Here is a 22,985-nt window from a genome sequence, read left to right on the forward strand (position 1 = left end):
CCGCAACGTCCCCAGCCTTTCCCCAGGCTCCCGGCAGCTCCCCCAGCCAAGCAAGGTCGTGCGTGCACAGGAGCACAGCTGCCGCACGCCCTGGCCTTGGGGAGGTCCCCATGGTCTCCGCCACCAGCGAGGCTCAGTGACCGCTGCAAACCCCGCCGAGAAAGCCCGATGCACCGAAGTAACGCCCTGCACTCGCTCAGCACCTCTTGCCCTGGTCCAAGGCGAACGCAGCAAGAACCCAGCGACCGCCTTCTCCAACGACAACCACCCACGGTCACAAACGGCCTCGCTTGCTTCAGCCAGAAAACCTGATGCCAAATTCCGAGATTACAGAGAAAAGGAGCCGCGATGTGACAGTTGTGTTATTAGACAGACACAAATTAAAACCCAAGCGCACTCTCGCAGCAGAAGGCTCCAGCGTTACCACCCCGGAGCTTCATCTGCATCGTGATGCAAACAGTGAGAGGGGCACAATTACATGGCGCCTGCAAACAGCATTATCTTAATGGAAACGGAGATGTACAATCAAAAAACTATTTCCATGTCCCCCAAAAAATTATGAGTACCTTACAAAGATGATAATAACGAGGTTTAGGGTATACACATGATCTTCCCCGCTGTATAATCTGCCCATTTCAAACCTATGTAGCTCTCGCAGCTCTATTACAGAAGTAAATTAACCCTAATTTGATTGCTTCTCAGTAGCAGTCGTTTCGGCGCTCTAATCAATAAGTCACAGGATTTTATGACTGCCCTTGGTATCAATCATTGCAACCAGTAATAAAACGCTTTTCATTTTAAGAACACCTGAAATACCATGTAATTACCTTTGTATAAAATTATGGACTCCAATTTACCAACTTCACCAAGCTGCTGCTGCAGCCCGCAGCGTCGCTCTGCATCGAAAGCCTATTTGCAGGAAAGAACATCGCTCTCTTTCTAAAGGCTTTTTGAGCTGTCCCTCATCTCTTCCACTTGTCACTGTACCAGCAAGTTATTATTCACAGGCGGTGAAATAGCAGGTTACAAGAGACACCCGTCTCCCAGAAATCCTCCAAGAAAGGGGGAGATGCGAGATGCTGCTGAGAACAGGCGGTTGGGAAGATGGCGTGTGGCATCACCACCAGCTCTTCACCGCATCCACCCATCACCACCGCGGTGCCAAAACGGAGCCAAAAGCCATCGCACGGCGAGACGACGCAGCCGGTGCCCCGAGAGCAGGGTAGGGAGGGCACAGCCCCTGGGCACATCCCCGATCCCGAGGGCCGAGTCCCCCCAGGAGCCCACAGCACCGGCCAGACACCTCGGGGGTGGAGAGCTCGTGGTTTGGGGAAAGCAGATGGCTGGGGAACTGGTGAGAGAGAGGGAGCGCCTGGTCCTCGGGCCAGAGACCCAAGCCAGGCGTGCTGCCGGCTGCTGCTTTGGTAGCGATAGCTCAGAGGAGCCACCGTGGCCTTGGCAGCATCCGCAGGGCTCCCTCGCTGCCCCTTCACAGCCCGCTGTAAGGTTTCTTTGATGCCATCCCTGTAAAGTCACCGTCCCCATTGCTCTGCTGTCCCGCCCCAGGGGTGCCCGCGGTGGCACTGCAGCCCCCCTTCACCAGCGGCTGCCTGGACCACGGCGTCCCCGGGCAGCCCCCCCCCAGCCCCAGCAAGGTACCACGGGGGAAATGCAGCCAAGAAAAGGCTTCGAGGGCCCCGGCCGGCACTAAGACGTTCCCGCTGGCAAAGGATGCTCTGCCCACGGCAGGGCATCGCAGGACACGAGCCGTCTCCCCTTCTGCCCCCCATCTCCCATGTTATCCCCTCTGTCGAGCCGGTTCCTGCTGTCCTCGCTGGTGCCACACAGCCCCGACACGCTGCCCTCGGGGCTGTCCCCGCACCGGCGGCAGGATGCTCCGGTCGCCGCCAACAAAACAGTTATTCTCCGAGAGCTCAGAGACCCCTCGGCACGATGCCTCCCCTACGTGCCAGAGGGAGCAGGGCCACCCCGGCACCGCACCCCCATGCCAGCACCCCAAAGCTGTGCTCAGGAGATGTTTCCAGGGGATTTTGGTTTGTGTCAGTTTTGTTTGGGGTTTTTTGGGTTTTTTGTTTGTTTGTTTTGTTTTTTGTTTTGGTATGGTTTGGTTGGTTTGTTTGGTTTTTTTTTTAGAAAAAACAAACTCTTAAAAACACTGAAACCGGCTTAGGGGAATATTTTCACGGGCCAGATGCTCAGGCCGCAGCAGTTGTTCTTACACGAATCATCCCCAGGACCCAGAGCAGAGGACGCGCTCCCCCATCCTCGTGCAAAGCTGTAACGAAGAGGCCGCCGCGCTGCCGCCGCCATCAGACGGTTGCTCGGCCCCGCGGTGCCCCGGCTGGAGCCGACACGGGTCGGGATGACGAGATTTTTTAAGTCACTGGAGCGGTATTTTGTTACTCCTCTGCAAAAGCCGTCACTCACCTGCCAGACCGTGCAGGCAGGGACCGAGGAGCCCCCCAGGCACTTACCCTGAAGTCGATTCCAACCGTGGAAATGAAGCTGCCGGCGAGGAAAGCACCGTCTTTGAACCGCACCAGCAAGCAGGTTTTGCCGACCCCCGAGTCGCCCACCAGCATCACCTGCAAGGGAGGGAGGCGGGGGCGTTAGCCACCGGGTTTCGGGAAGGAAGCCCCACCGCAGCCGGTACCCGTCTCCATCCCAAAAGCCCCATCCCAGGAGCAAGCAGCAGATCCTGTATTCTCGAGAGGGGAAAAAAGCACGGCCAAGAGCGATGTCCTTGGACCCGGGGAGGGTGGGGGACAGAAAGGGGGGACCCGCAGCGGGATTATTCCCCACCCCGCACCACACGTGTCCCTGAGCACTGGCCAAACTCGAGGCACCTTCCCCCGACCTGCACTGAACAGATCCCCCGTGGGAGCACAAACACCCCTTGAAAACCAAGAGGTGCTGCCTAGGCGAGGCAGGCTGCGACCCGACGGCTGCGGGGCCCCCGCTGCCCCCAGCGCACCCTAAAACACCCCACACCCCGCCACGTGCGGGGCTTTCTGGGAGGGCACTGCTGCCACGGGGAGACTTCATGGGGTCCCCCAACCATGAGCACCAACTCCAGGGGTGCACCCTGCCCTCCGCGAGCAAACCCCTTTGGTGGGACCCGCGCAGCCTCACGGCCGCCCTCCTGCTCCTCAGCAGATGCCGAGGGAGCCGCTCCCAGTGCCGCCTGCCTCAGTTTCCCCACCCAGCAGCAGCCCCGGGTGCAGACGGGGCAGGCACCCCCCCCTGCTGCAAAGAAACCACGGCAGAGCTGAAACTGCTCCTACACCCAGCTCCCCAAAGCCTGTGCTTGCCCTCCTGAGCCCTCCTGCCCCCCGGGGCCGCTGACCCCGCTTCCCTCGGCGGGACGACGGCTTCCCGCCATCGAGAAATCCCGGACCACGCAGCCGAGCTGTGTTAGCAGCGTCTGCATCCACGCCGATTTGCACGGCTTCACGCCGACACGGGAGGGTTCCCTCTCTCCCGAAAGCACTGCCATTAGCCTTCTGCAAGCCATTAGCCCACGACCAAATGTCAATGGTTTTAAGAAGGCACTGCCCTGGGTCACACCGAACCCACACAGGAGCCACCAGAAGCAGCAAACGCCACCACCACGCTGCGGCTCGGCCTCCCGAGAGGCGGCAGCAGCCCCGGCCACAGCTGTGACCTGTTTTGCGGCAGGGGAGCAGTGCTGGGGAGGGGAGCGGGCGGCCGGGATCCGGTCACGGTGCTCCATCGCCCACGGCGCGGAGCCCCACGCCGGGTCTCCTGCAGCAGCACCACGCGCAGCCGCGCACTGAGCTCCGGTACAAGGGGGTTAGGGGAGCCAGCGAGCCCACGGATGTATCAGTGTAAAGCCAAGGGAAGGGGAGGAAAAAACCAAAAAAGTGGGTTTTAGTACAAAATAGTAGTATTGATTTTTTTTTAAACGCTCTAGAGCCCTGTTCTAGAGCAGGGCGACCGTTAAAGGCAGCTTCTCCCCGCCCAGCACCACGGCAGCCTCAGCTGGGGCACACAGCAGCACCCAGGGCCAGGCTCATGCCAAGGGCTCGGTGATCAGGATCCGGCCCCGTGCCCGGGACTTACGTTCGGCCACTGCCTCTGGCAGAGCTTGGGAGCCTCAAGAGAGGGGTGAGGGAAAGAGAAAGTTTAATAAACCAGGATTTTACTGAATACAAAACAATTTCTCTCTGCCACTGGTTGAAAACCAGCCAGACCGCTAGCAGAGGTTTTGGCTACCCGGTGCGTTTGGGCTTATCCGAGACCCTCGTTCGGCTCATCCCTGTGCCAAGGGGGCAATCGCCAGGGAAAGCCCCAGCCCGGGCAGGGAGAGGCGAGCTCAAGGAGCGGAGGACCAGCGTGAACACGGAGGTGGCTCCATTTTAGAGAAGCTGTTGAACCGTTACTGCTGCCGTATCAGGACCAACCGCCTACCAAAGCAACCAAATTCACTTCTTGAACACCCCTCACCTCCCACCGCGTGCCCCAAATCTTAACAACACGATGGCCACGCCGATTGCCACAGGCACCGAGCTCTCCGACACAGCGTGCCGAGGTCGGACTTGCCACAGCGCACACCGTCGTCTCAAAGCTCGGTTACGAAGATCCGCGTTAGAAATGCAGTCAGATGGGTCAGGCTGAATTGCAGGCTCAGCCAAAATCGCTAAGCGAGCTCCGAGCTGGGCTTGCATCGGGTCGCATGATGGAGGGGGGGGTGCAAATACGTTTGATCTGTGACTCGCTCGCCAGAATCTGAAGCGGCGAGAAGAAGCCATCTGAGCCCTTAAAAGACAGCGCAAGCTGGAGACATTTCAACAGCAGCCAGAGCAGATTCGATGCGACTCGAGGAACGCCGGCAGCCCGCTTTACACCGCATTTTGTAGGTTGTTAAAGAGGAACCAGAGGGTTCCAGTAACTCATCTGAGCGGAAAGCCTTTTGTCATCACTTGCAAAAGTTCCGCAGCCCTGCTGCCGGGGGCTCTGCGGGCGCAGCCCCCCGCCGAGCCCGGCCGAGCCGCCCCGGGAGCCCGGTCCGAGCGGACCCGCCGCCGGAGACCCGAACCAGGCGGCAGCAGCAGAGGAGGGGCGGGATGCCGGGGCCGGGAGGGAGGGAGGGAGGGACGCCCGCCCGCTCCCGGCCCCCGGGAACTTCTCCGGCGGCTGCGGGGAGGCTGCACCCGGCCCCGCACCCGACGGGCCCCGCACCCGACGGACCCCGCACCCGACGGGCCCCGCACCGACACCCCAGCACCGTGCACCGGGCTCCCCGCTCCGCGCCCCTCCCCGCAGCCCCCCGGCCCCGCACCTTGAAGGCGAGGTCGTAGAACTCGCCGCTGCTGCTCAGCGAGGGCCGCCCGGCCGCCGCGCCGCCGTTGCGGGGCAGCTCGGGGGCGGGCGCGGAGCCCCGCGGGGCGGCGGCGGCGGCACCGGCTCGGCCGGGCCCCTGGGCGGCGGGGGGCAGCGCGGCGGAGGGCGCGGCGCCGCCGCCCTTGCTGCGAGCCGCCTTCTTCCGCGACATGCCGGGGCCGGGGCCGGGGCCGGGGCCGGGGCCGGGGCCGCGCTGGGGGGGGGGCGCGGGCTGTGCCGGCCGCCGCCGCCGCCGCCTCCCCGGGCCCGGCCCGGCCCGGCCCCGCCGCCAATGGCAGCGCCGCGGGGGCGGCGGCGGGGGCCGGACCGCTCCGCTCCGCGCCCGCTCGCTCCGCCCCGGCCCGCGCCGCACCGCGCCCGCGGGAACGGGGGGCACCTTGCGCGCGCACGGGAGCGGCGCGCGGGGCTGCGGCGCGTGCGGGGAGGGAGCGGGAGCGGGAGCGGGAGCGGGGCGGGGGGGGGGAGCACGTGCACCCGCGGGGGGCGTCCGCGCCCCGGGAAGCAGCGTGGGGTGCCCCACGCCGCGCCCGCCGGCCCGGCCCCGCAGTGAGGCGGGGAGCACGGCGGGGTTCGGGGTCGCGTCCCCCTCCTGCTGCGGGTTCGCCGCGGTCCGGGCACGGGTGGGGTGCGGTGGGGTGGGGGGGTTCACTGGAGGCGGACGCGGAGCGTCCGCCGCTGGCGGCGTCCCCGCGAGAAGGTGGGTGCGAGGAGCCCGTGGGGTGGACGGAGCGTGGGCCGCCGGGGCTGGAGTTTTGCTAAGCCGGGAACCCGCGTTACCCCCGCTCTGTCTCGGCAACTGGTTTCAGCAGCGACACTTGGCACCTTTCTTTCTGACCGCAAATGAAGCGTCACCTGAGGCGCTTGCGACTCTCTCGACTGAAATAAATGTCTTGCGCTGTGTGACATCTTTCCAGCGGCGCGACCTCATCCTGACTGGAAGAGGAGGCTTGAACAGCCAGGTCGAAGCAGGAGCGGAAAATAAATTGCTCTGGTGAGAAGCCAGGCAGGCACACAATGAAGATGTAAATAAGTAACCGCGCTTGCACAAGAGGGAGGGGAGGTGATGGCCGACACGGCGGGGCTCAGGCGGCCCGGCAAAGCCAGGGCCAGCCACGGAGCTCGGGTGCCTGCCGCGGGGATGCCGAGGTGCCGATGCCGGAGCTCAGGCACCTGCCGCAGGGATGCTGAGGGGTTGCTCTTGCCGTGGGCACGGACGAGCTTTTCCCTTTGCTGCCCTGGGAGCATTTAAATCTACAGTTCAACGGCCCTGAAGCACTCCAGCGCGAGCAGGAGGAGCGGGCAGCAGAGCTCTGGTGGCTTTTGCCACGGACAAGGGAGATGAGCCGCGTCAGGAGCTCCTGCGCGTGGTTCCCGGGCGAGATCCCCCTTCTCCCACGCCAAGTCTCGGGCACGGCCGCAGCCGTCGCAGGCCCCAGGGAACGCCGAGGAGCTCTGGATTCGCAGCGCTCCTCCGACACAGCTGAGGCCAGAGAAAAGCTGTCGCGGTGGAGGCTTATCGCCCCGCTCCCCATCGCCCTCTCTTCATCCTGGCGATCCAGCCGGGAGATGGAAGACCTGACTCGTCAGAGCAGACTCGATGCCAGGGTTTTGCACTATAATCTGATTTTCCGGGACAGCTGCAGTCAATAGAGGCCGAGGCCTCGGAGCAAAGTGCGATGCTGGAGCCATCTGTGGGTCTGTCGGGTTTTTAACTGATCCCTGAGCAGTGACAAGGCTGTGGTAGAGCTTTTCCCCGGCACTGCCTGCCCGGAGAAAGAGGGTGCGCAGCCCCGGCACCCCACACCTTTGGGGCGCGCCTCCCCACGGGCTGTGAGCGCTGACACACGGGGACTTTCCCCCTCTTTCAGCCACAGTCGATGATGATGGAAATCTCTGTCAACAGCCTCGTGTTCAGGAGCAAACAAAGTCAGCTGCTTATCGCCGCCGCATCAGGGCAACGCTGGAGGAGGATGGCCCCGTATCACGGGCGGCAGCGGGGAAGCGTGCCTGGCTAATTCTGCCCTTATCAAAGGTCGTGTGCTCCAGCGCCTGCAGCAGTGCTGATCCCCGCTGCCCCAGCCCCCCGAAATTCAGCCTCGTGCGGCGCCAGAGCTCAGAGCACCGTGTCCACGAACGTCGCAGGGAGAAGCATCTTCAGCAAGTTTCTCTCCTTTAGAAAACGCGTGTGCAGAGACGCAGTCTGCTCAGAAATCGCGGTCACGCCTGGAGGTGTTGCTCCTCGTATAGGTACAGAAAATAATGAGATAACTGCAGCTGAACTAAGGGGGCTGTATTTACTAAAAATATGTTAACGGAACAACAGACGCCAGAGTATATGGCGTGCCTTGGGGGAGCAGCACTGCGGTGTCTGGCAGGGCTCCGAGCGGGGCCGGCCGTGACAGTGACTCTCTCTTACTCTGATACATCTACATAGAAGCAGATCTGCTTTTAAAGGCAGAAAATCAGCTCGTCCCATCAGGGCTGTCAGCCCAAGAGGTCTGTTGTAGTGCAGCCTATGGGGGACCGTCAATGCAAGCACTGAGAGGCAGCGAGTGCCAGGCACTTCTGCCTGTGCCAACGGCCGAGCAGCAGCCCGAGGGCTGCGGGGGACGACACCTGCCCTTGGCTCGGCCATCCCCGCCTGGGGACAGAGCTCCGCGCCGGGCTGGAGACACAGAGAGCCTGCCCGGGGCTGAGCACCGGGCTCTGGCCAGCTGCTCTGCACAAACACTGTGCTTCGGGATTTTAAATCTAGCTGTTTTCTTCAGCATGGAAATTTGCAGGGTTCACTGTGCCAGAAGTTGCACACCGTGCTCGGAGCCAAGTGAGCGATTTCGCTGCGAGGCCGGCCCTCCTTCCTCCCGCTGGACCGGGTTGCTCCATCGCTGGCTCGTGCCGCAGCTGCCCCCACGCTCCCCCCACCTCAGCTGCTCCTCGCTGCTCCGTCCCCCGGGCAGGGACCCCCGCCTTGTCCTGGCCGGGCTCTGGCGATGCCTCTCCGGCCGCCCGGGAGCGTGCCGAGCCTGCCGCCCTCCTGCTCCCACCTCTCGTCACCAGCTCAGATGGAGCAGCGTTGTCTCTCCAGCAGGCAGGCCGCAAGGACAAGCTATTCCCATCAGAGACGGTCAGCTACGCCGTCTTGGAAGACACTCATCGTCTTTGCCTGGTGGCTGCAGGAAAACCGGTGCAGGCTCTTTCCACGTGCTGCTGGTAACACGGCTCAGCTTGCCTCCACTGTCACCTACTGCAGTGCCACCAGCCAAGGTTAAGGGGACTTTTCTCCTGATCGCACGTAAACCTGCCAGCTCTTCCCACTCTCTGTTCTGCTGCAGGCCCTTTGCCAAGGGCACGTACGGCTCCGACCCCAAAGTCGTTGTGGAGAAAGGGCCTGAAGGCAGTGGGCATCACCTGGATGCGACGTGCGGGAGGGCAGCCGGGGACAAAGGTGACACCACGCTCACGGGGCCGACTCGTCACCTGGGCAAAATAGGGAGAGCTCGGTTTCATGTGGCACATGAGCAGACATCCGCCGGAGATGTCGGACGGAGGGGCCAGCCCTGCTTCAGCCAGCATCTCCCTGGGGAGCAGAGGCCGTGCAGGAGGCGCGGGGGCAGAGGGAGCGTGCGCAGGGCGCGGGACGCGTGCCGGAGCTGGATCCCAGCACCCTGCCACGCTCGGCAGGTGAGGGCTTTCTCTCTGCCGCCTTGGGAAGGGCCCAGCCCACGCGGTGCTGAGCAGGCACCGTTCCCTCCCTCGCCAGTTATTGTTCTTCCCTCCCCATTGCTCACTTACCTTTGAACACTTCAATCTCCTTGCCTTTGTCAGTGTCACTGGCTTTTAATTGAAATTCCTCAGACATCTTCTCATCAACGCAGCCCATCAGTTATTTTTGTGTGGGAAGCGATTGTTTTCCTTTTGCAGCTGTGAAAGTTAAATTCCAGCGTTTTGCTGGGAGAGTGCTTTTGTCTCTTCCCTTTCTTATATTGCCAAGTCAAGTCTTGCATTGCAACCCTCCTTCCTTTGCCTGGTTATTTCATTTTCAGTCTCTCCTGTGCCCAGTCCCTCTGTTTCCATCCCAGGCTCCTCGGCTTCTCTGATCCCTGCTGAAGGGCTTGCACCTGCGGCTCCCTCCAGCTTTTCATCGCCATCATTTTCCCTGCAAAGCACCCAGGAGGTTTGGAGAGCCCGGCCTGTTACTGAGTCTTTGCTTCTTGGCATTCAAATCCATAATTTATTTGCAAGGCGAGCCCTGCTGAACACGCCGTGCCGTGGGGCTCTCGCCAGCGGTCTCGCCCAGCGGGTCCGGCTCACCCGGTGGTGCCGGAGGGCTCTGTGCTCCCTTCAATGCTGGTGGGACCCCGGGAAGTTTGGGGGTCGGGAGGGTGCAGCCCACCACTGCCCAGGGCAGCTCCGGTGCGCTGCAAACCAGCCCCGCAACCAGGCTGGCTCGTTAATGCATTGCAGAAGTTGCTGCTTTTGGAGCAACTTATGGTAACAGCAGCAAACGGCTCCCCAAGAAGGGTTTGTAATCCACGGAGCTGGTTAGATACCGTTATCTCAGTCTCAGCACGTGCAGCCCGGGGGAAAGCCTGAGCGCTCCTTCGCCCACCAAACTGCCCCCATTAGCCCCTTCCCCCCCTCCAAAAGGCAGAGTCAAGCACAGAAAACATCTTTCCCGGCACTCTGCAACCCCTGGCAGCGCTCAGGATGAGGACCGACGCCGGCAACAGAAGCACCACCCAAACCACTGCCAGGACATCATTTCCACGGGTGGCAGGAGGACAGGACGGGGTCTCTGCCCCACGCGCAGCCCTGCAGGCCTGAGCCCCTTCCTCTGCTCCAGAGCCCAGCAGAGCTGCCCAGCCGAGGTGGCTCAGTCCTCTCCTCCAGAGCAGAGCAAGAGCCCTTCGGTGTGACCGGCTGGCCGTCCTGGGCTCAAGCTGGCAAATGAGACGTGGGGCACGGCTCCCCCCTCTGCTCCAGGGTCGGCACCCCAGGATTACCCACGGCGCGGCACCGGGAAGGGGCACAAATAGCCGGGGCCGAGCAGGGGAATAAAACAAACCCCAGCAAACGCAGGGACCCCCCCTTTCCCCTGAAGGGTTTTGCTCCCTGCAGGTCAGCATCCCACGTCCCTGCCAGCAGCGTGCCGGGACGCGGGCCCTGCCTGGCACCTCCTCCGTCCCTGGCATTTCCCCACGGGCATCCCCAGGGAACCGCAGTGCTGCCCCGGGCCCCCCGCCGTCCCCTCCTGTGCACAAAAGGGTGATCATGCCAGATCCTAACGAGCCTGGGCTGAGGCCAGGAAATTAATTTTCCTTGTGCCAAGATCGAAAGGAGCCAAGGTTTCAGCCAGCGGAGGACCGAGCGCAGAGGAAAATCCGCAGCTCCAGCAGTCACCCACGAGAGCTTTGAAACGTGATGAAGAGTTGGATGTTCAAAGGGCCTTTGAAATGTGTCCTACCGAGATAGAGACAGGGCCGAGCCACAAACGCTCAGCCTCCCAAATATGAGATATTTTCAGGCTATTTGGTACATTTTAAATGCATTTCAGACATGCCTCAGCAGCATCAAATATTTTAGAAATATAACACCTCAGCTTAAAACCATCCAAGATATTTTGTAGCCATATACAGACACATCCCGAGATGGGGAAAGGGTAGAGCACGGTTATGGTTTAGCAAGCAAGCGTATAAATGTCACAGGGTGCGTCCGTTATTCATGCACGCTCATCCGTTTCCATCCCAGATGGGGTCACACCAGTCAGACCGTGTCTGGGAGCACGAGCCCGGCCGGCGGCCCTGAGCCTGGCCGCTTGCCGTGGCACCGCCTGCAGAGTCACCGCAGCAGAGTCCAAGGAGCTTGAGCAGATAAACCCCCCGAAAGCCCTCCTCTGGAAACGGCAAGTTAGGCACTGCAGAGCTAGAGAGCTGCCCGGGCCAGCCCCAGCGCCGGGATGCGTGCAGCACTCTGGGGCCCTGTAAAATAATAAGCAGCGGTAACGAGCGAGCATGGAAATGTGCAGAGGCTCATAAAACTGCTGCTCCAGAGAATAAGTCAACCGCTAAGAGCCGGGCTGGAAAAAAGCTCCCACCGGAGCGAGTCGTCGCATCGCCGCCTGTGCCGGGCTTGCCTGCGCCTTCCCCTGCGACGGCACGTGCCAGCCCCTCGCCGGACGGGGGTCCTGCTCCGCAGGCGGGTCCCTCGCGGGGGAAAAGCAAATCCAGCTCCGGAGAAAGCCACGGGCGCTGGGGAGCAGCCGGGCCCATTTGTGGCTGTTGCAGAGCTGGCGGATGAAGAGCTGGGCTCCCGCTTGCCGGGGGAGAAGCAGATCCGTGCCCGCGGCTTGCTCGGCTATTCATCAGAGCAAATTGGTGGCAGATCGCTGATTAGACACGGGCAGCGTCAGGCGATATTTATCAGCCTGAGGATCAATAGCTTCTGTCTTTCTGCTTGTCCTCTGACACACCTGCAATGACGTTCCCCGGGCTGAGCTGTTAGCAAGTGGCACCGCTCCAGGTAATTAATAATCGGGATGATGAAGATGCAGCTTAGAGTTGTAGGGGTGTTTGTTAATGTTTTCCAAGGAAGGCTGAACATTGCCTCTTAACAAAACTCTAGTAAGTCTGGGCAATTACTTCTTTCTTCAAGATGACAATGCGTGAGCAGCATGGCCAGCCCAGAGCCCGACCTTTCCAGGCACCCTGAGCTCTGAAACGTCATCAGCTTCGATAGATCCACGCAGGCAGCCTCCCCTTGCCTTCCCTTTTCTGCGATTTTACAATTTTCTGGTCTGTTTAAAAGCGTTTTTTCTTTATTTCTGGAAACGTCTTCTTCCCCGGTGAAGCTAAGGGTTGTCCCAGCCCTGCAAACATTTTGTCTGCAAGTAACGCTTTGCATTAGTTGTCCTTCTGCCATCAGAGGGACTCATCGCATCTCACCAGCTGAGCACACGTCGGAGCGACCCGCTCTGCCTGGGGAGGGCAGGGAGCGAGGCAGAGCCACACGCGACCAGCTACAGCCGATTCAAAGCCAAAAAACTGCCGGCAAGCAACTTTTCCAAGCTGGCTTCTCAAAAGCAGGTGCCTTGTGGTGCGACGGGCCCTGCCCCACCAGCGTTTCTGGGAACGCCTTCTCAACCTGCCGGGGTGCCGGTACCCCAGGCTTTACCAGGCTGGAGCGGGGTGGAAGGAGCCTTAAACTCAGCCTGTCCTAAAGGTTTTGAACCCACATTTCTGCCTCTGTGCCTCTCGCCGGCTGCCCTCTGGCTTCAGCTTCATCAGCGTGTTTACTGCACTCTGCTTCTGGGGGCGAATGGTCGCGGGGCCCCTTTGCAGAGGGGAGGGGAAGCCTCAGCCTTCACCTCCTCTCATCGACGGCATCTGCAGAGGAAACAGGACCATCACGGCCCAAGCTCGGTACCAGGCAATGCTTCTCCTGGGCCCTGGGCAGCAGGCTGGGAGCCTTCCCCTTGCGCAGGGCAGGGTGATGCCACAACGGTGGGTGCAAAAGGTGAGGGAGGGGGGAGACGGCTTCCTGAAGCCCCCGCGGAGCAGCTCTGGCTGCTCCCCGACTTCGTACCCAGCTAAAACCCAGGATGGCTTCAACTCGCCTCAACGCAAGATGCCAACTCCAGCACTGCAATGCCTCCTGACGGCGCTGCGACATCAGCATTGCTATAGCAACGGGCCCAGAGCAGCAGCAATTCGGGGGGACCACGCTGCGGCCGGACGGGCGTCTCTGCCCCCTCGCTGCCCGCTGCCCCGGCCGGTCACGTCCCACGGTCGGCCCCGGTGCGGCAAGGCCGGACCCCCACAGGGCACCCCCCGCGCAGAGCCGCCCTCCTCCCGGCTCCTGCAGCCAGCGCTCGCCAGCATCTTCCGGGCTGGATTGGTTATTACCTCCCTGCGCTTTGGACTTTTCCAGGAACACAAAAAATAAGAAACCGGGGCTGTTGTGTCCCTGCTGCCAGCACTGACGCGCCTGCAGCCGGCGGAGGGGATCTCAGCAGCATCAGCTCTCGGGGGGCCTGGGGTACGTGGTGGCCAAAGGGGACATAAGGCCAGCCCCGTGGCTGAAAGCCCCCTGCCATGCTGGCCCCGCTGCCTGGCCCCTGCCTCAAAGCTCACGTCCTCCCCGAGCGGCGGCGTGTGCTACAGCCTGGGCACGCAGAGCACGCGGTGTCCTCCGAGCGCTGCCGGCACGTGGCCGGCTCTCGGCCGGGCCCCGCAGCGCCGAGCACGCTCCCCGGGAAGTTTCTGATTAACAAGTGCCCGAGGACAAACCCCTTCTTCATCCACCCTGTCTCCAGTCGAAGCAACCCCTCTGACCTTGCCTTTGCTGGCGGGCAGGCACCCACATATAGGAAAGTCCCGAGCAGCTATAAACCCCTCCGGGGTGCACAGTGCTCCCTGGGGAGCCGATGTGGGGAGAGTCGAGCGGGAACGGGCAGAGAGCACCCACAGCCAGAACCCAAGAGTCTGCAAGTTCGGCCTGATGGGAGCGTCCCGCCATCAGCCAAGGACCGCCGAAAGCCCTGACCACCGAACAATATCGAGAGAGCAATCGTGACGTTTTGTTTGCTTTGAAAGAGTGTTTGGTAAATAAAAGCGGAATCGCCACCAGTTAGTTACCGAGCAGAAAGTGTTGTCACTAAAACCGCTCGGCTCTGTTTTGCATTCGCACTACGTCAAACGGATGAAAACGATCAGCGTGAACAAATTCACTTCCTGAGCCGAAACTGTCCACAAAAATCATCCAGAAAAAGCCCAAGAGGGGCTTGTGCCGGCGCTGCTGACTCAGCTCAGCCCCGAGCAGCTGAAAACCCGGCACTAAAAGACAACCGTGTGCCTCGCTGGAGAGCACCGACCCCGAGCACGGGCCCAGGGGCTGGGGGGTCCCTCTTCCAGCCGCCTGGGGAGAAGCCGGGTGGTGGCAACCGTGGCACCTGGCTGTGGGCACCCCGCGCTGCCGGGATGGCTGTGTCGAGCCGATGCCTCCTTGCCTTCTCCACGGCATCCTGTGCCCAGCGACTGCAGCCGTGCAGCCGGGAGCCGTTTGGTGGGCAGATTGGTGCTTAATTCCTCCAGCACAGATTAAATCTGCTGGGGACACGGTGTGAGACGGCTCCGCTCTTTATGGTCGAGCTGGGATAATCGCCCTGCACAGCAATTGGTCCATCGCACATAGGTGGCACTGAGCGTATGGATTTTGCGCTGCTCTCGCTGCGTGCACGCATGTGCAAGGGGAGGCCGAAGGCAGAGCTGGGACCATCCTCACCCCGCAGCGGTGTCCGGCAGGGACAGCCCGGCCTGCCCGCGGCTGCTGCGTTGCCAGGCTCCCTTCACATCTGTCGTGGTTTAGCCCCAGCTGGCAACTGAGCCCCCCCAGCCGCTCGCTCACTCCCCCCCGGTGGGATGGGGGAGAGAATCAGCAGAGTAAAAGTGAGAACACTCCTGGGCTGAGATAAAGACGGTTTAATAGGGAACGCAAAAGCCGTGCACGCAAGCAACGCAAACCAAGGAATTCATTGACTCCCTCCCGTGGGCAGGCAGGGGCTCAGCCATCTCCAGGACAGCAGGGCTCCAGCACGCGTAACGGGGACTTGGGAAGACAAACGCCATCGCTCCCAACGTCCCCCCCTTCCTTCTTCTTCCCCAGCTTTATGTACTGCGCATGACGCCCTGTGGTATGGAACGTCCCTTTGGGCAGTTGGGGGCAGCTGTCCCGGCTGTGCCCCCTCCCAGCTTCTTCTGCACCCGGCAGAGCACGGGGAGCTGAGAAGTCCTTGATTTAGTACAAGCACTACTTAGCGACGACTAAAACATCCCTGGGTTATCAACGCTGTTTTCAGCACAGATCCAAACGCGGCCCCATACCAGCCACTATAACGAAAATGAACGCGCTCAGCTGAAACCAGGACAGCAGCCCATGTCACGTCCCGTTTGCCCGTGGGGCCGCTCAAGCCTCGGCTCCCGGTCCGAGCGCGGAGGAGGAGGCGGTGCTAGAGGGCGCCAGGGCCCCGCAAACCGGCCCCGCAAACCGGCCCCGCAGCGCCGGGCGGCCACGGTGAGGGGCTGAGCCCGCCCGCGCCCCGCCGGGTCCCGCTGCCCGCGGCCGGGGCAGCCCTCTCCGCAGCCCAGCCTGGGGGGCGATGGGGAGCTGGTGGACCCGGCCGCGGTCGGCTGGGCCGTAGGTTGCGGCTGGGGACGCTCGGAGCGGGGGGCGAAGCAGGAGCCGGGCCTGGGTGGAAGGAGGTGGCTCTGTGGGGGTCGCTCTCCAGGTACCCCCTTTGCAGGACGGGCCATAGCCTCATTGTCCTGGTTTCAGCTGAGAGCGCGTTCATTTTCGTTATAGTGGCTGGTATGGGGCTGCGTTTTGGATCTGTGCTGAAAACAGCATTGATAACCCAGGGATGCTTTAGTCGTCGCTAAGTAGTGCTTGTACTAAATCAAGGACTTCTCAGCTCCCCGTGCTCTGCCGGGTGCAGAAGAAGCTGGGAGGGGGCACAGCCGGGACAGCTGACCCCAACTGCCCAAAGGGACGTTCCATACCACAGGGCGTCATGCGCAGTACATAAAGCTGGGGAAGAAGAAGGAAGGGGGGGACGTTGGGAGCGATGGCGTTTGTCTTCCCAAGTCCCCGTTACGCGTGCTGGAGCCCTGCTGTCCTGGAGATGGCTGAGCCCCTGCCTGCCCACGGGAGGGAGTCAATGAATTCCTTGGTTTGCTTTGCTTGCGTGCATGGCCTTTGCGTTCCCTATTAAACCGTCTTTATCTCAGCCCAGGAGTGTTCTCACTTTTACTCTGCTGATTCTCTCCCCCAGCCCACCGGGGGGGAGTGAGCGAGCGGCTGGGGGGGCTCAGTTGCCGGCTGGGGTTAAACCACGGCACTCATGCAAGCACAGCCTCTCTGCAGAGCAAGGGGCACGCGAGGTACGGCCACAGAGCGACGACCCGCAGGGATGGAAACAGCCGTTTCCTCCCAGGAGAAATAGAGATCTGCACCTCCCCTGGGGTACCCGAATCCCATGCAAAAGCACACGGGGCAGCTCTCTGCCCCCTGGACACCTGCTGAGGGCAAGCTGTGCTCCTTCCGTCAGGCAGCAGGACTTCCTAAGCAGGGAAATAACAGCAAACCGAGCACTACGGTCATACGTGAATACAGCTGCCCTCCAAAGGGACCAAAGCCCGTGGCAAGGGGACAGAAAGCTCAAGGGGGTATTTTTTTTCCTGCCTTCTTCAAACCACACACAAGGTACAGCGGGCACGTGCTGCTGGAGGCAGAAGGCTCCCTGTCCTGGCCCAGCTATCCCGGCTCCAAACCAACCTCCACCTGCGCAGAGCTTCCCCTCCGCGGGCCACGGACACACCTGGGTGACAAGGTGTCCCCACCGCTCCTGCCAACCCACTGCCCCACACGTAAACGTGACAGAGGATTCCTGGGCGAGAGAAAAAGCGGCAGCGTGGGAGGGCAATGCAGTGAAGAGACTTGCTCCCAGCACGTGTTTTAAAAGCAGCTGCCATGGCGTCTTATGTGAAGCCCGGTGCGGTGCCTGTGCAGAGGATTTTTGCAGAGCACGCCGGCTGCAGCACACAGCAGCGGGGAGCACAGCCCGCTCCGTACCAGCTGCTCGTGGCCCTCTGCACCGGGGCACTGCAGGTGTGAGCAAAACACTGCTTTAATGTATAGAAATATAGTGCTGGAGAAGTGTTGCTGCAGGGTCCGGCCATGCACAGAGGGGTTTCAGGGCTCTCCGGGTGCCGCTGAAGACATCTGCAGCATTTTCGGGATCTGGCCAGAGGGGCCCAGAGGCAGCAGCGACATTCCCGGCCGGCCGCAGCTCCGTCACGTTTTGCTGACCACAGTGTATCTGCCGCTGCTGATGTTCTGGGTGCGTTCAGCCTGCAGGACTGGTGGGACAGGGAGAATTAACACCCTCTTACTTGGGGTTTTAATTCCACTTCAAGTAAACAGTGTTGAGAAACTCTCCGTTTGCTTGCCAGTAGGAGGAACCAGAAGAATCCCTTCCCTGCCACAAGCCATTCCCAGCCTCGCAGTGAGCGACAGCCTCCCAGCCCCAGAGTATATTTTCCACTTCCATCATTTTCTGCAGTTTGCGTTTTAAAACCCGTCCCGACTCAGTGACAAGACCTTCCTCCAGGATCCAAAAATGTGATTCGACGTGAACAAATTATTCTCTTGCAGCTGTATTGAGATTTGCTGTCTCCTTTCCCACTCGCTCAATTATTTCCTTGTTCGTTGCCCTCATTACAGCTTGGCAGCCCTAGCTTTTGGGGGAGAGCCCTTAACTTCATTACATCTGCTGGATTACATTAGTGATCTAATCTCCTGATTACAATCCACACACAGGATATTTTCTCCTTGCTGTTATCGGAAAAAATATGGGCACCGGTACAGAAGAAAGGAAAAAAAACCCCAAAAAGCAATTTACAATCGAGGGAGCGGAAATAAATACATCGTAGTCACATGAGGAAGTAGTAACCGCTGAGCTATTTTGGGCACAATACATCATGCAAAAGACGATGTGTCTTTCAAGCAGATTTCAAGTCCAAAAGGCACAAAACGTTTGCAGAAAGTAAATTCTCACAAACATTAATTACCACTCCAAGGAGTGAAATCGGATGCTGTCAGGCTTCTTATTTAAGGTTTGTACAGCATTTGGATAAGGAAAGCCAGAGCCCCAGCTGGTATAAAGCGCCGTCGCTCCTTTGGTTTCAGCAGGACAATACCCGTACCTAACACCAGCCAGGTGCTTGCGGACTGCGTTGGATCAAGCACACCCGCTAAAGCAGGGAGGCGGTGAGCAGCTCCGGAGGTGTAACGCAGGCTTCATAGCCCGCAGTGGATGTACACCCTGTGCTAGGAGGTCAGTCCCTCGTTCCCTAGAGAATCCTACACGCCCGAAATCACAAGTGCCTTAAAAAACCCGATGTGATTCAAAACCAAACTGACTGTCACCCTGGGCTAATTGTCCTCCTCTTTCCTGAGCGTTCGAAGGTTACAGTGTGCCCGAGGCGGAGGGAGCTCAGCAACGATCAGCCATTTTCTCTTAGGCAAGGGAAGGATGCCCGTGTTTTGCCTGCTTGCAGGACCACGCAGGTTGCAGGACACAGCAGCCATCACGTGCCGCATGGGGAAAACCCATGACCTGGCCCCAAAGCGAGCGCGTGCACGCAGGCATCCGCACGCGGGAGGACTCCAGCGAGGGCGTTTTGCACCGACAGAGAGATAACGTTTAGGCAAGGCCGGCCACCGAGAGAGGCAAACGTGCCCCCACGGCCCTCCTCTTCCCCAGGTCTATTCTCAGAAGAGGAACAGCGGGGGTAGTAGGCTCTGAGGCTCCGCTCCTTCGTCTGGTACCACCCTGAACAATTGTTCTGGCTCCCCGCTGCTTGCACTCTTCGGATGCTTGCGGACAGCTAGCGTGTCTCTCTCCCACCCCGTTTCGTTGTGGTTTCTCCCTTGAAAGCTGCCAGGCAGATTTCCTGAGCCCGCCAGTTGACAGGGCCTCACTGACACAATGCCTGCTGCAGAGTGGCAGGACGGCAGCTCCCCAGCACGCTCGCTGCCGGAATGCTGGGGAGCACTGGGGAACGCACAGGGGAGTGGCAAAAGCTGGCAGAGGCAAGGGGTGCAGCCCCGAGGGGCGTCGGGAGCTCTGGATGGAAGGCAGCCCTGGCTCAGCTGTGCAAGCTGCTTCCGACACGTACAAAATGCCCCTCACCCTGGCATCGGGGCGGCCGTCTGTTCGAGGGGTGCAACCTCCCCGCGGGTGGGTGACTGACCTGTAGGGTGGAGGCAGCAGCCCATCTCACAGAGGTGCTTGTCAGACGGCACTTCCAGAGGTTGTTGTAAAGACAGCAATTGCTGCAACAGCCACGATTGAACAGACCACGGCTTCGGCTTTGGCTTCGCACGTGGGCGCTCCCGGGGACTCCCGGGGATGCTTGCACGACGCTAAGGCTGAGCTGGAGCGATGTGCTGCACTGAACTTAAACGTTACCTATAAATATTTTAAAGGGTGTGAATGGCTGCAAGAATTAATGGAATCGCATAAACGAAGAGCAAGATGTTCTTGTTTTCATTTAGCAAAAACCCTGCTGAAAGTACTGTCCGGATCAGCAAATCTCAGGAGGAGAAAGCGCCTTTGGTTGGCACTTCAGCTATCGGCCCCGCTGAGCAAACAGCACCTGCCTCTGGAGGATGCGCAGGATTTAGCCCTCGGTCTTGGGGTCTGTGCCTCTCAAACGTCCCTTCCCTGCCACCCACTGCAGGGAAGCGTTGGGCACCGTGCACTGCTCCACCGCTTCCCCCCAAACCTCCTCCATCTTTCTGTTGGACTCAGAGTCACAGAATCACAGAATCGTAGAGGTTGGAAAAGACCTTTAAGATCATCGAGTCCAACCGTAAACCTAACACTGCCCAGCCCACCACTACACCATGTCCCTGAGCACCTCATCCAAACGGCTTTTAAATCCCTCCAGGGATGGGGACTCAACCCCTGCCCTGGGCAGCCTCTTCCAGTGCTGGACAACCCTTTCAGTGAAGTAAAATTTCCTAATATCCAGTCTAAACCTCCCCTGGCGCAACTGGAGGCCATTTCCTCTCGTCCTATCGCTTGTCACCTGGGAGAAGAGACCGACCCCACCTCGCTACACCCTCCTTTCAGGTCGTTGTAGAGAGCGATAAGGTCTCCCCTCAGCCTCCTTTTCTCCAGGCAAATGATTGATGATCATTTTAAGACTCGATGATCTTAAAGGTCTTTTCCAACCTATACGATTCTGTGGTTCTGTGATCCTGATTCTGCGGGTCAGCCAGCCTCCAGCAGCTCGCCGTCTAGGGCCAGGCTTTCACCTCTTGCACACACTACCACACTCATACACGTCTGCTGTGTGTACGGTGAGAAATCCCTGCTCGGCTGGACAGGAACCACTGGCTCCGGTTTGCGGAGTGAGTGATCTGGCACAGAACAAGCTCAAAAGCAACTTCTTCCATGTTTTATTTAAGCTTCCTTGTATCCTCCTGTCCTGGTTTCAGCTGAGACAGAGTTAATTTTCTTCGTAGCGGCTGGTATGGGGCTATGTTTTGGATTTGTGCTGAGGACAGTGTTGATAATACAGAGATGTTTTAGTTGCTGCTGTACTAGTCAAGGACTTTTCAGCTTCCCGTGCTCTGCCAGGTGCAGAAGAAGATGGGAGGGGACACAGCCAGGATAGTTGATCCAAACTGACCAAAGGGCTATTCCATACCACATGACGTCATGCTCAGTATATAAAGCTGGGGAAGGAGAAGGAAGGGGGGATGTTCGGAGCGATGGCGTTTGTCTTCCCAAGTCCCCGTTACGCGTGATGGAGCCCTGCTGTCCTGGAAATGGCTGAGCCCCTGCCTGCCCCTGGGAAGTAGCGAAGGAATTCCTTGCTTTGCTTTGCTTGCGTGCGCAGCTTTTGCTTTCCCTATTAAACTGTTTTTATCTCAACCCTCAAGTTTTCTTACTTTTGCTCTTCCGATTCTCTCCCCCATCCCACCGAGGGGGAGTGAGCGAGCGGCCGTGTGGTGCTTAGTTGCCGGCTGGGGCTAAACCACGACACCTCCCCTCGGCTGATGGCCGGGGCCATGTTCCATACATACCATCACACAGTAACATGGCACATATTGAACACTAACAAATTAGGCTCCCTGTAAAATTATCAGCTATCACACCACCTTCCCCACCACTTTCAAACGGGGCTCGATTTGGTTTTGGAGAGATGCCTTCTATAAGGACAGAATTATGCTTCCTCTGGTTGTATAGAGACTTTATTTTAGTCATATTCTTCAGTCACTTTAAACTAGAACCAGTTCAGATCCCCGAGGAGCCATCAGACCCCTGAGGAGCCATCATGTAATGACAGGATTGACCTCACCAGGCCTGGCCCGGTCTGAAGCATGGCCGGTGCGCTGGGCCAGTGCAGGGTGCAAGTGGCATTGAAACCCGATGACTTTGCTATGGTTAGCATTAAAAAAGCGCACTGAAAAGTACCTGCCTTGTTCTTCATCTCTCCCCAAGATACCTGAGTTACCACACACCGTACCCTGCAGCTCTTCCTAGATCCAGCAGCTTGCAGCAGCCTTGGGAACGGGCACCAGCCGTGGGAACGGGCACCAGCCGGGGTAACTGAGCACCACAAGCCTTCCGGGAGGGTGCAGATGAGCACTCGTGCTCCCCTCTGCCCATCACCCGTGTGTGCAGAGGAGGGAAAGCCCTCCCCTGTGATTTTGAGACAATCAAAGCATCTATCCAGCAGAATTTCATGCTGCATTGTCTGCCCTGCCCGGTTTCTGAGATGCCCCCAACCAGGATAACCCCTGCTCCCCGGGATGGCCCCTGCCCGTCGGGATGCTGCTGTTCCCCGGGATGCCCCTGCACCCGGGATGCCCCTGCCCCTCGGGATGCCGCAGCTTCCCGGGATGCCCGTATCCCCCGGGATGGCCCCTGCCCCCCGGGATGCTCCTACCCCCTGGGATGCTCCTGCTCTGCAGGAATGCCCCTGCCCCCCGGGATGCCCGTGTGCCCCGGGACGGCCCCTGCCCCCCGGGATCCCCTTGCCCCCCGGGATGCTCCTACCCCCCGGGACGGCCCCTGCCCCCCGGGATCCCCCTGCCCCCCGGGATGCTCCTACCCCCCGGGACGGCCCCTGCCCCCCGGGATCCCCCCGCTCCCCCTCCCGAGCAGGGGCCGGCAGCCCCGCGGTGGCCGCCGCGCCCGGGAGCGCAGCGCTCCCCTCGCCCCGGCCCTCGCCGCCGTCCAGGGGCGGCCGCGCGGCGGGGGCGGCCCGGGCGGGTGGCGGGGCTGGAGCGGCGCCGGGTTTCCGCCGGGCGGGAGGCGGAGCGGGGAGGCGGCGGCCGCGGCCCGGGCGGAGCGCAGAGCCGAGCGGCGCCGGGCCGGGGCTGTCAGCGCGGCGAGCGGGAGCCCAGCGGGCCGGGCCGGGCCGGGCCGGGCGCCGCCGCCGAGCAGCGCGCACCGCCAGCCCTGCGGAGGAGGCCGCCATGCCGGGCGGGCGCTGAGCCGGGCGGCGCGGAGGGCGGCGCGGAGGGGCGCGGAGCGGCGCGGCGGAGCGGGGCGGGGCGCGGCCGGGCCCGGCCGGCCGGCCGGGGGAGCGGCGGGCCGGGGCCATGCCATGCCCGTAGGGAGAGATGCCTTTTGGAAATGGAGACACTGGATCACAGCGCAAACATGGCGTCCCCGCGGCGCGGCTGCCCCTCTCGGGCTGGTGCCTGCTCTGCTCCCTGCTGTGCGGGGGGCTGGCGGCGGCCCGGCCGCCCCCGGCCCCCGCCTGCCAGCCCTGCGCCGCCGACTGTACCTGCGCCGGCCCCGCCTGCCTCGTCAACTGCTCTGCCCGCGGGATGGAGCGCCCGGGGGCCGGCATGCCTCCCGCCGCCACGGCGCTGTGAGTACCGCGGGGCGCGGCGGGCCCGGGGCGGCGGGCGGCGGGCGGCGGGGCCGGGCCGGGCCGGCGGCTCGGCGGCGGGCGAGCGCGGGCAGCTCGGCCGCCCGGCGGTTTAGTTTGCCCCCGAGTGTTTCCGTGAGCCTTGTTTTG

The 22,985-nt window shown here is 61.0% G+C and overlaps 2 protein-coding genes across 3 annotated transcripts in view; one reads left to right on the plus strand and one right to left on the minus strand.

Moving 5' to 3' along the window:
- The window catches only part of RAB26 (RAB26, member RAS oncogene family), a 32,195-nt gene extending 26,631 nt beyond the window's left edge, over nucleotides 1-5,564 (minus strand). Inside the window, exons 1-2 of the mRNA XM_075514620.1 lie at nucleotides 5,324-5,564; nucleotides 2,496-2,606 (exon numbers count right to left, since the gene is read on the minus strand). Of these exons, the coding sequence (XP_075370735.1) occupies nucleotides 2,496-2,606; nucleotides 5,324-5,536 (324 nt within the window). The 5' untranslated portion in view covers nucleotides 5,537-5,564. The remainder of the gene's footprint in view (nucleotides 1-2,495; nucleotides 2,607-5,323) is intronic.
- Nucleotides 5,565-22,309: 16,745 nt separating this feature from the next.
- Nucleotides 22,310-22,985, plus strand: part of PKD1 (polycystin 1, transient receptor potential channel interacting) — a 101,020-nt gene continuing 100,344 nt past the window's right edge. For both annotated transcript variants that reach the window (XM_075515362.1, XM_075515363.1), the window contains exon 1: nucleotides 22,310-22,835. In XM_075515362.1, the coding sequence (XP_075371477.1) occupies nucleotides 22,582-22,835 (254 nt within the window). In that variant the 5' untranslated portion in view covers nucleotides 22,310-22,581. The remainder of the gene's footprint in view (nucleotides 22,836-22,985) is intronic.

This window comes from Mycteria americana, chromosome 12, assembly GCF_035582795.1.
Source record: "Mycteria americana isolate JAX WOST 10 ecotype Jacksonville Zoo and Gardens chromosome 12, USCA_MyAme_1.0, whole genome shotgun sequence".
NCBI classification, from domain to species: Eukaryota; Metazoa; Chordata; class Aves; order Ciconiiformes; family Ciconiidae; genus Mycteria; species Mycteria americana.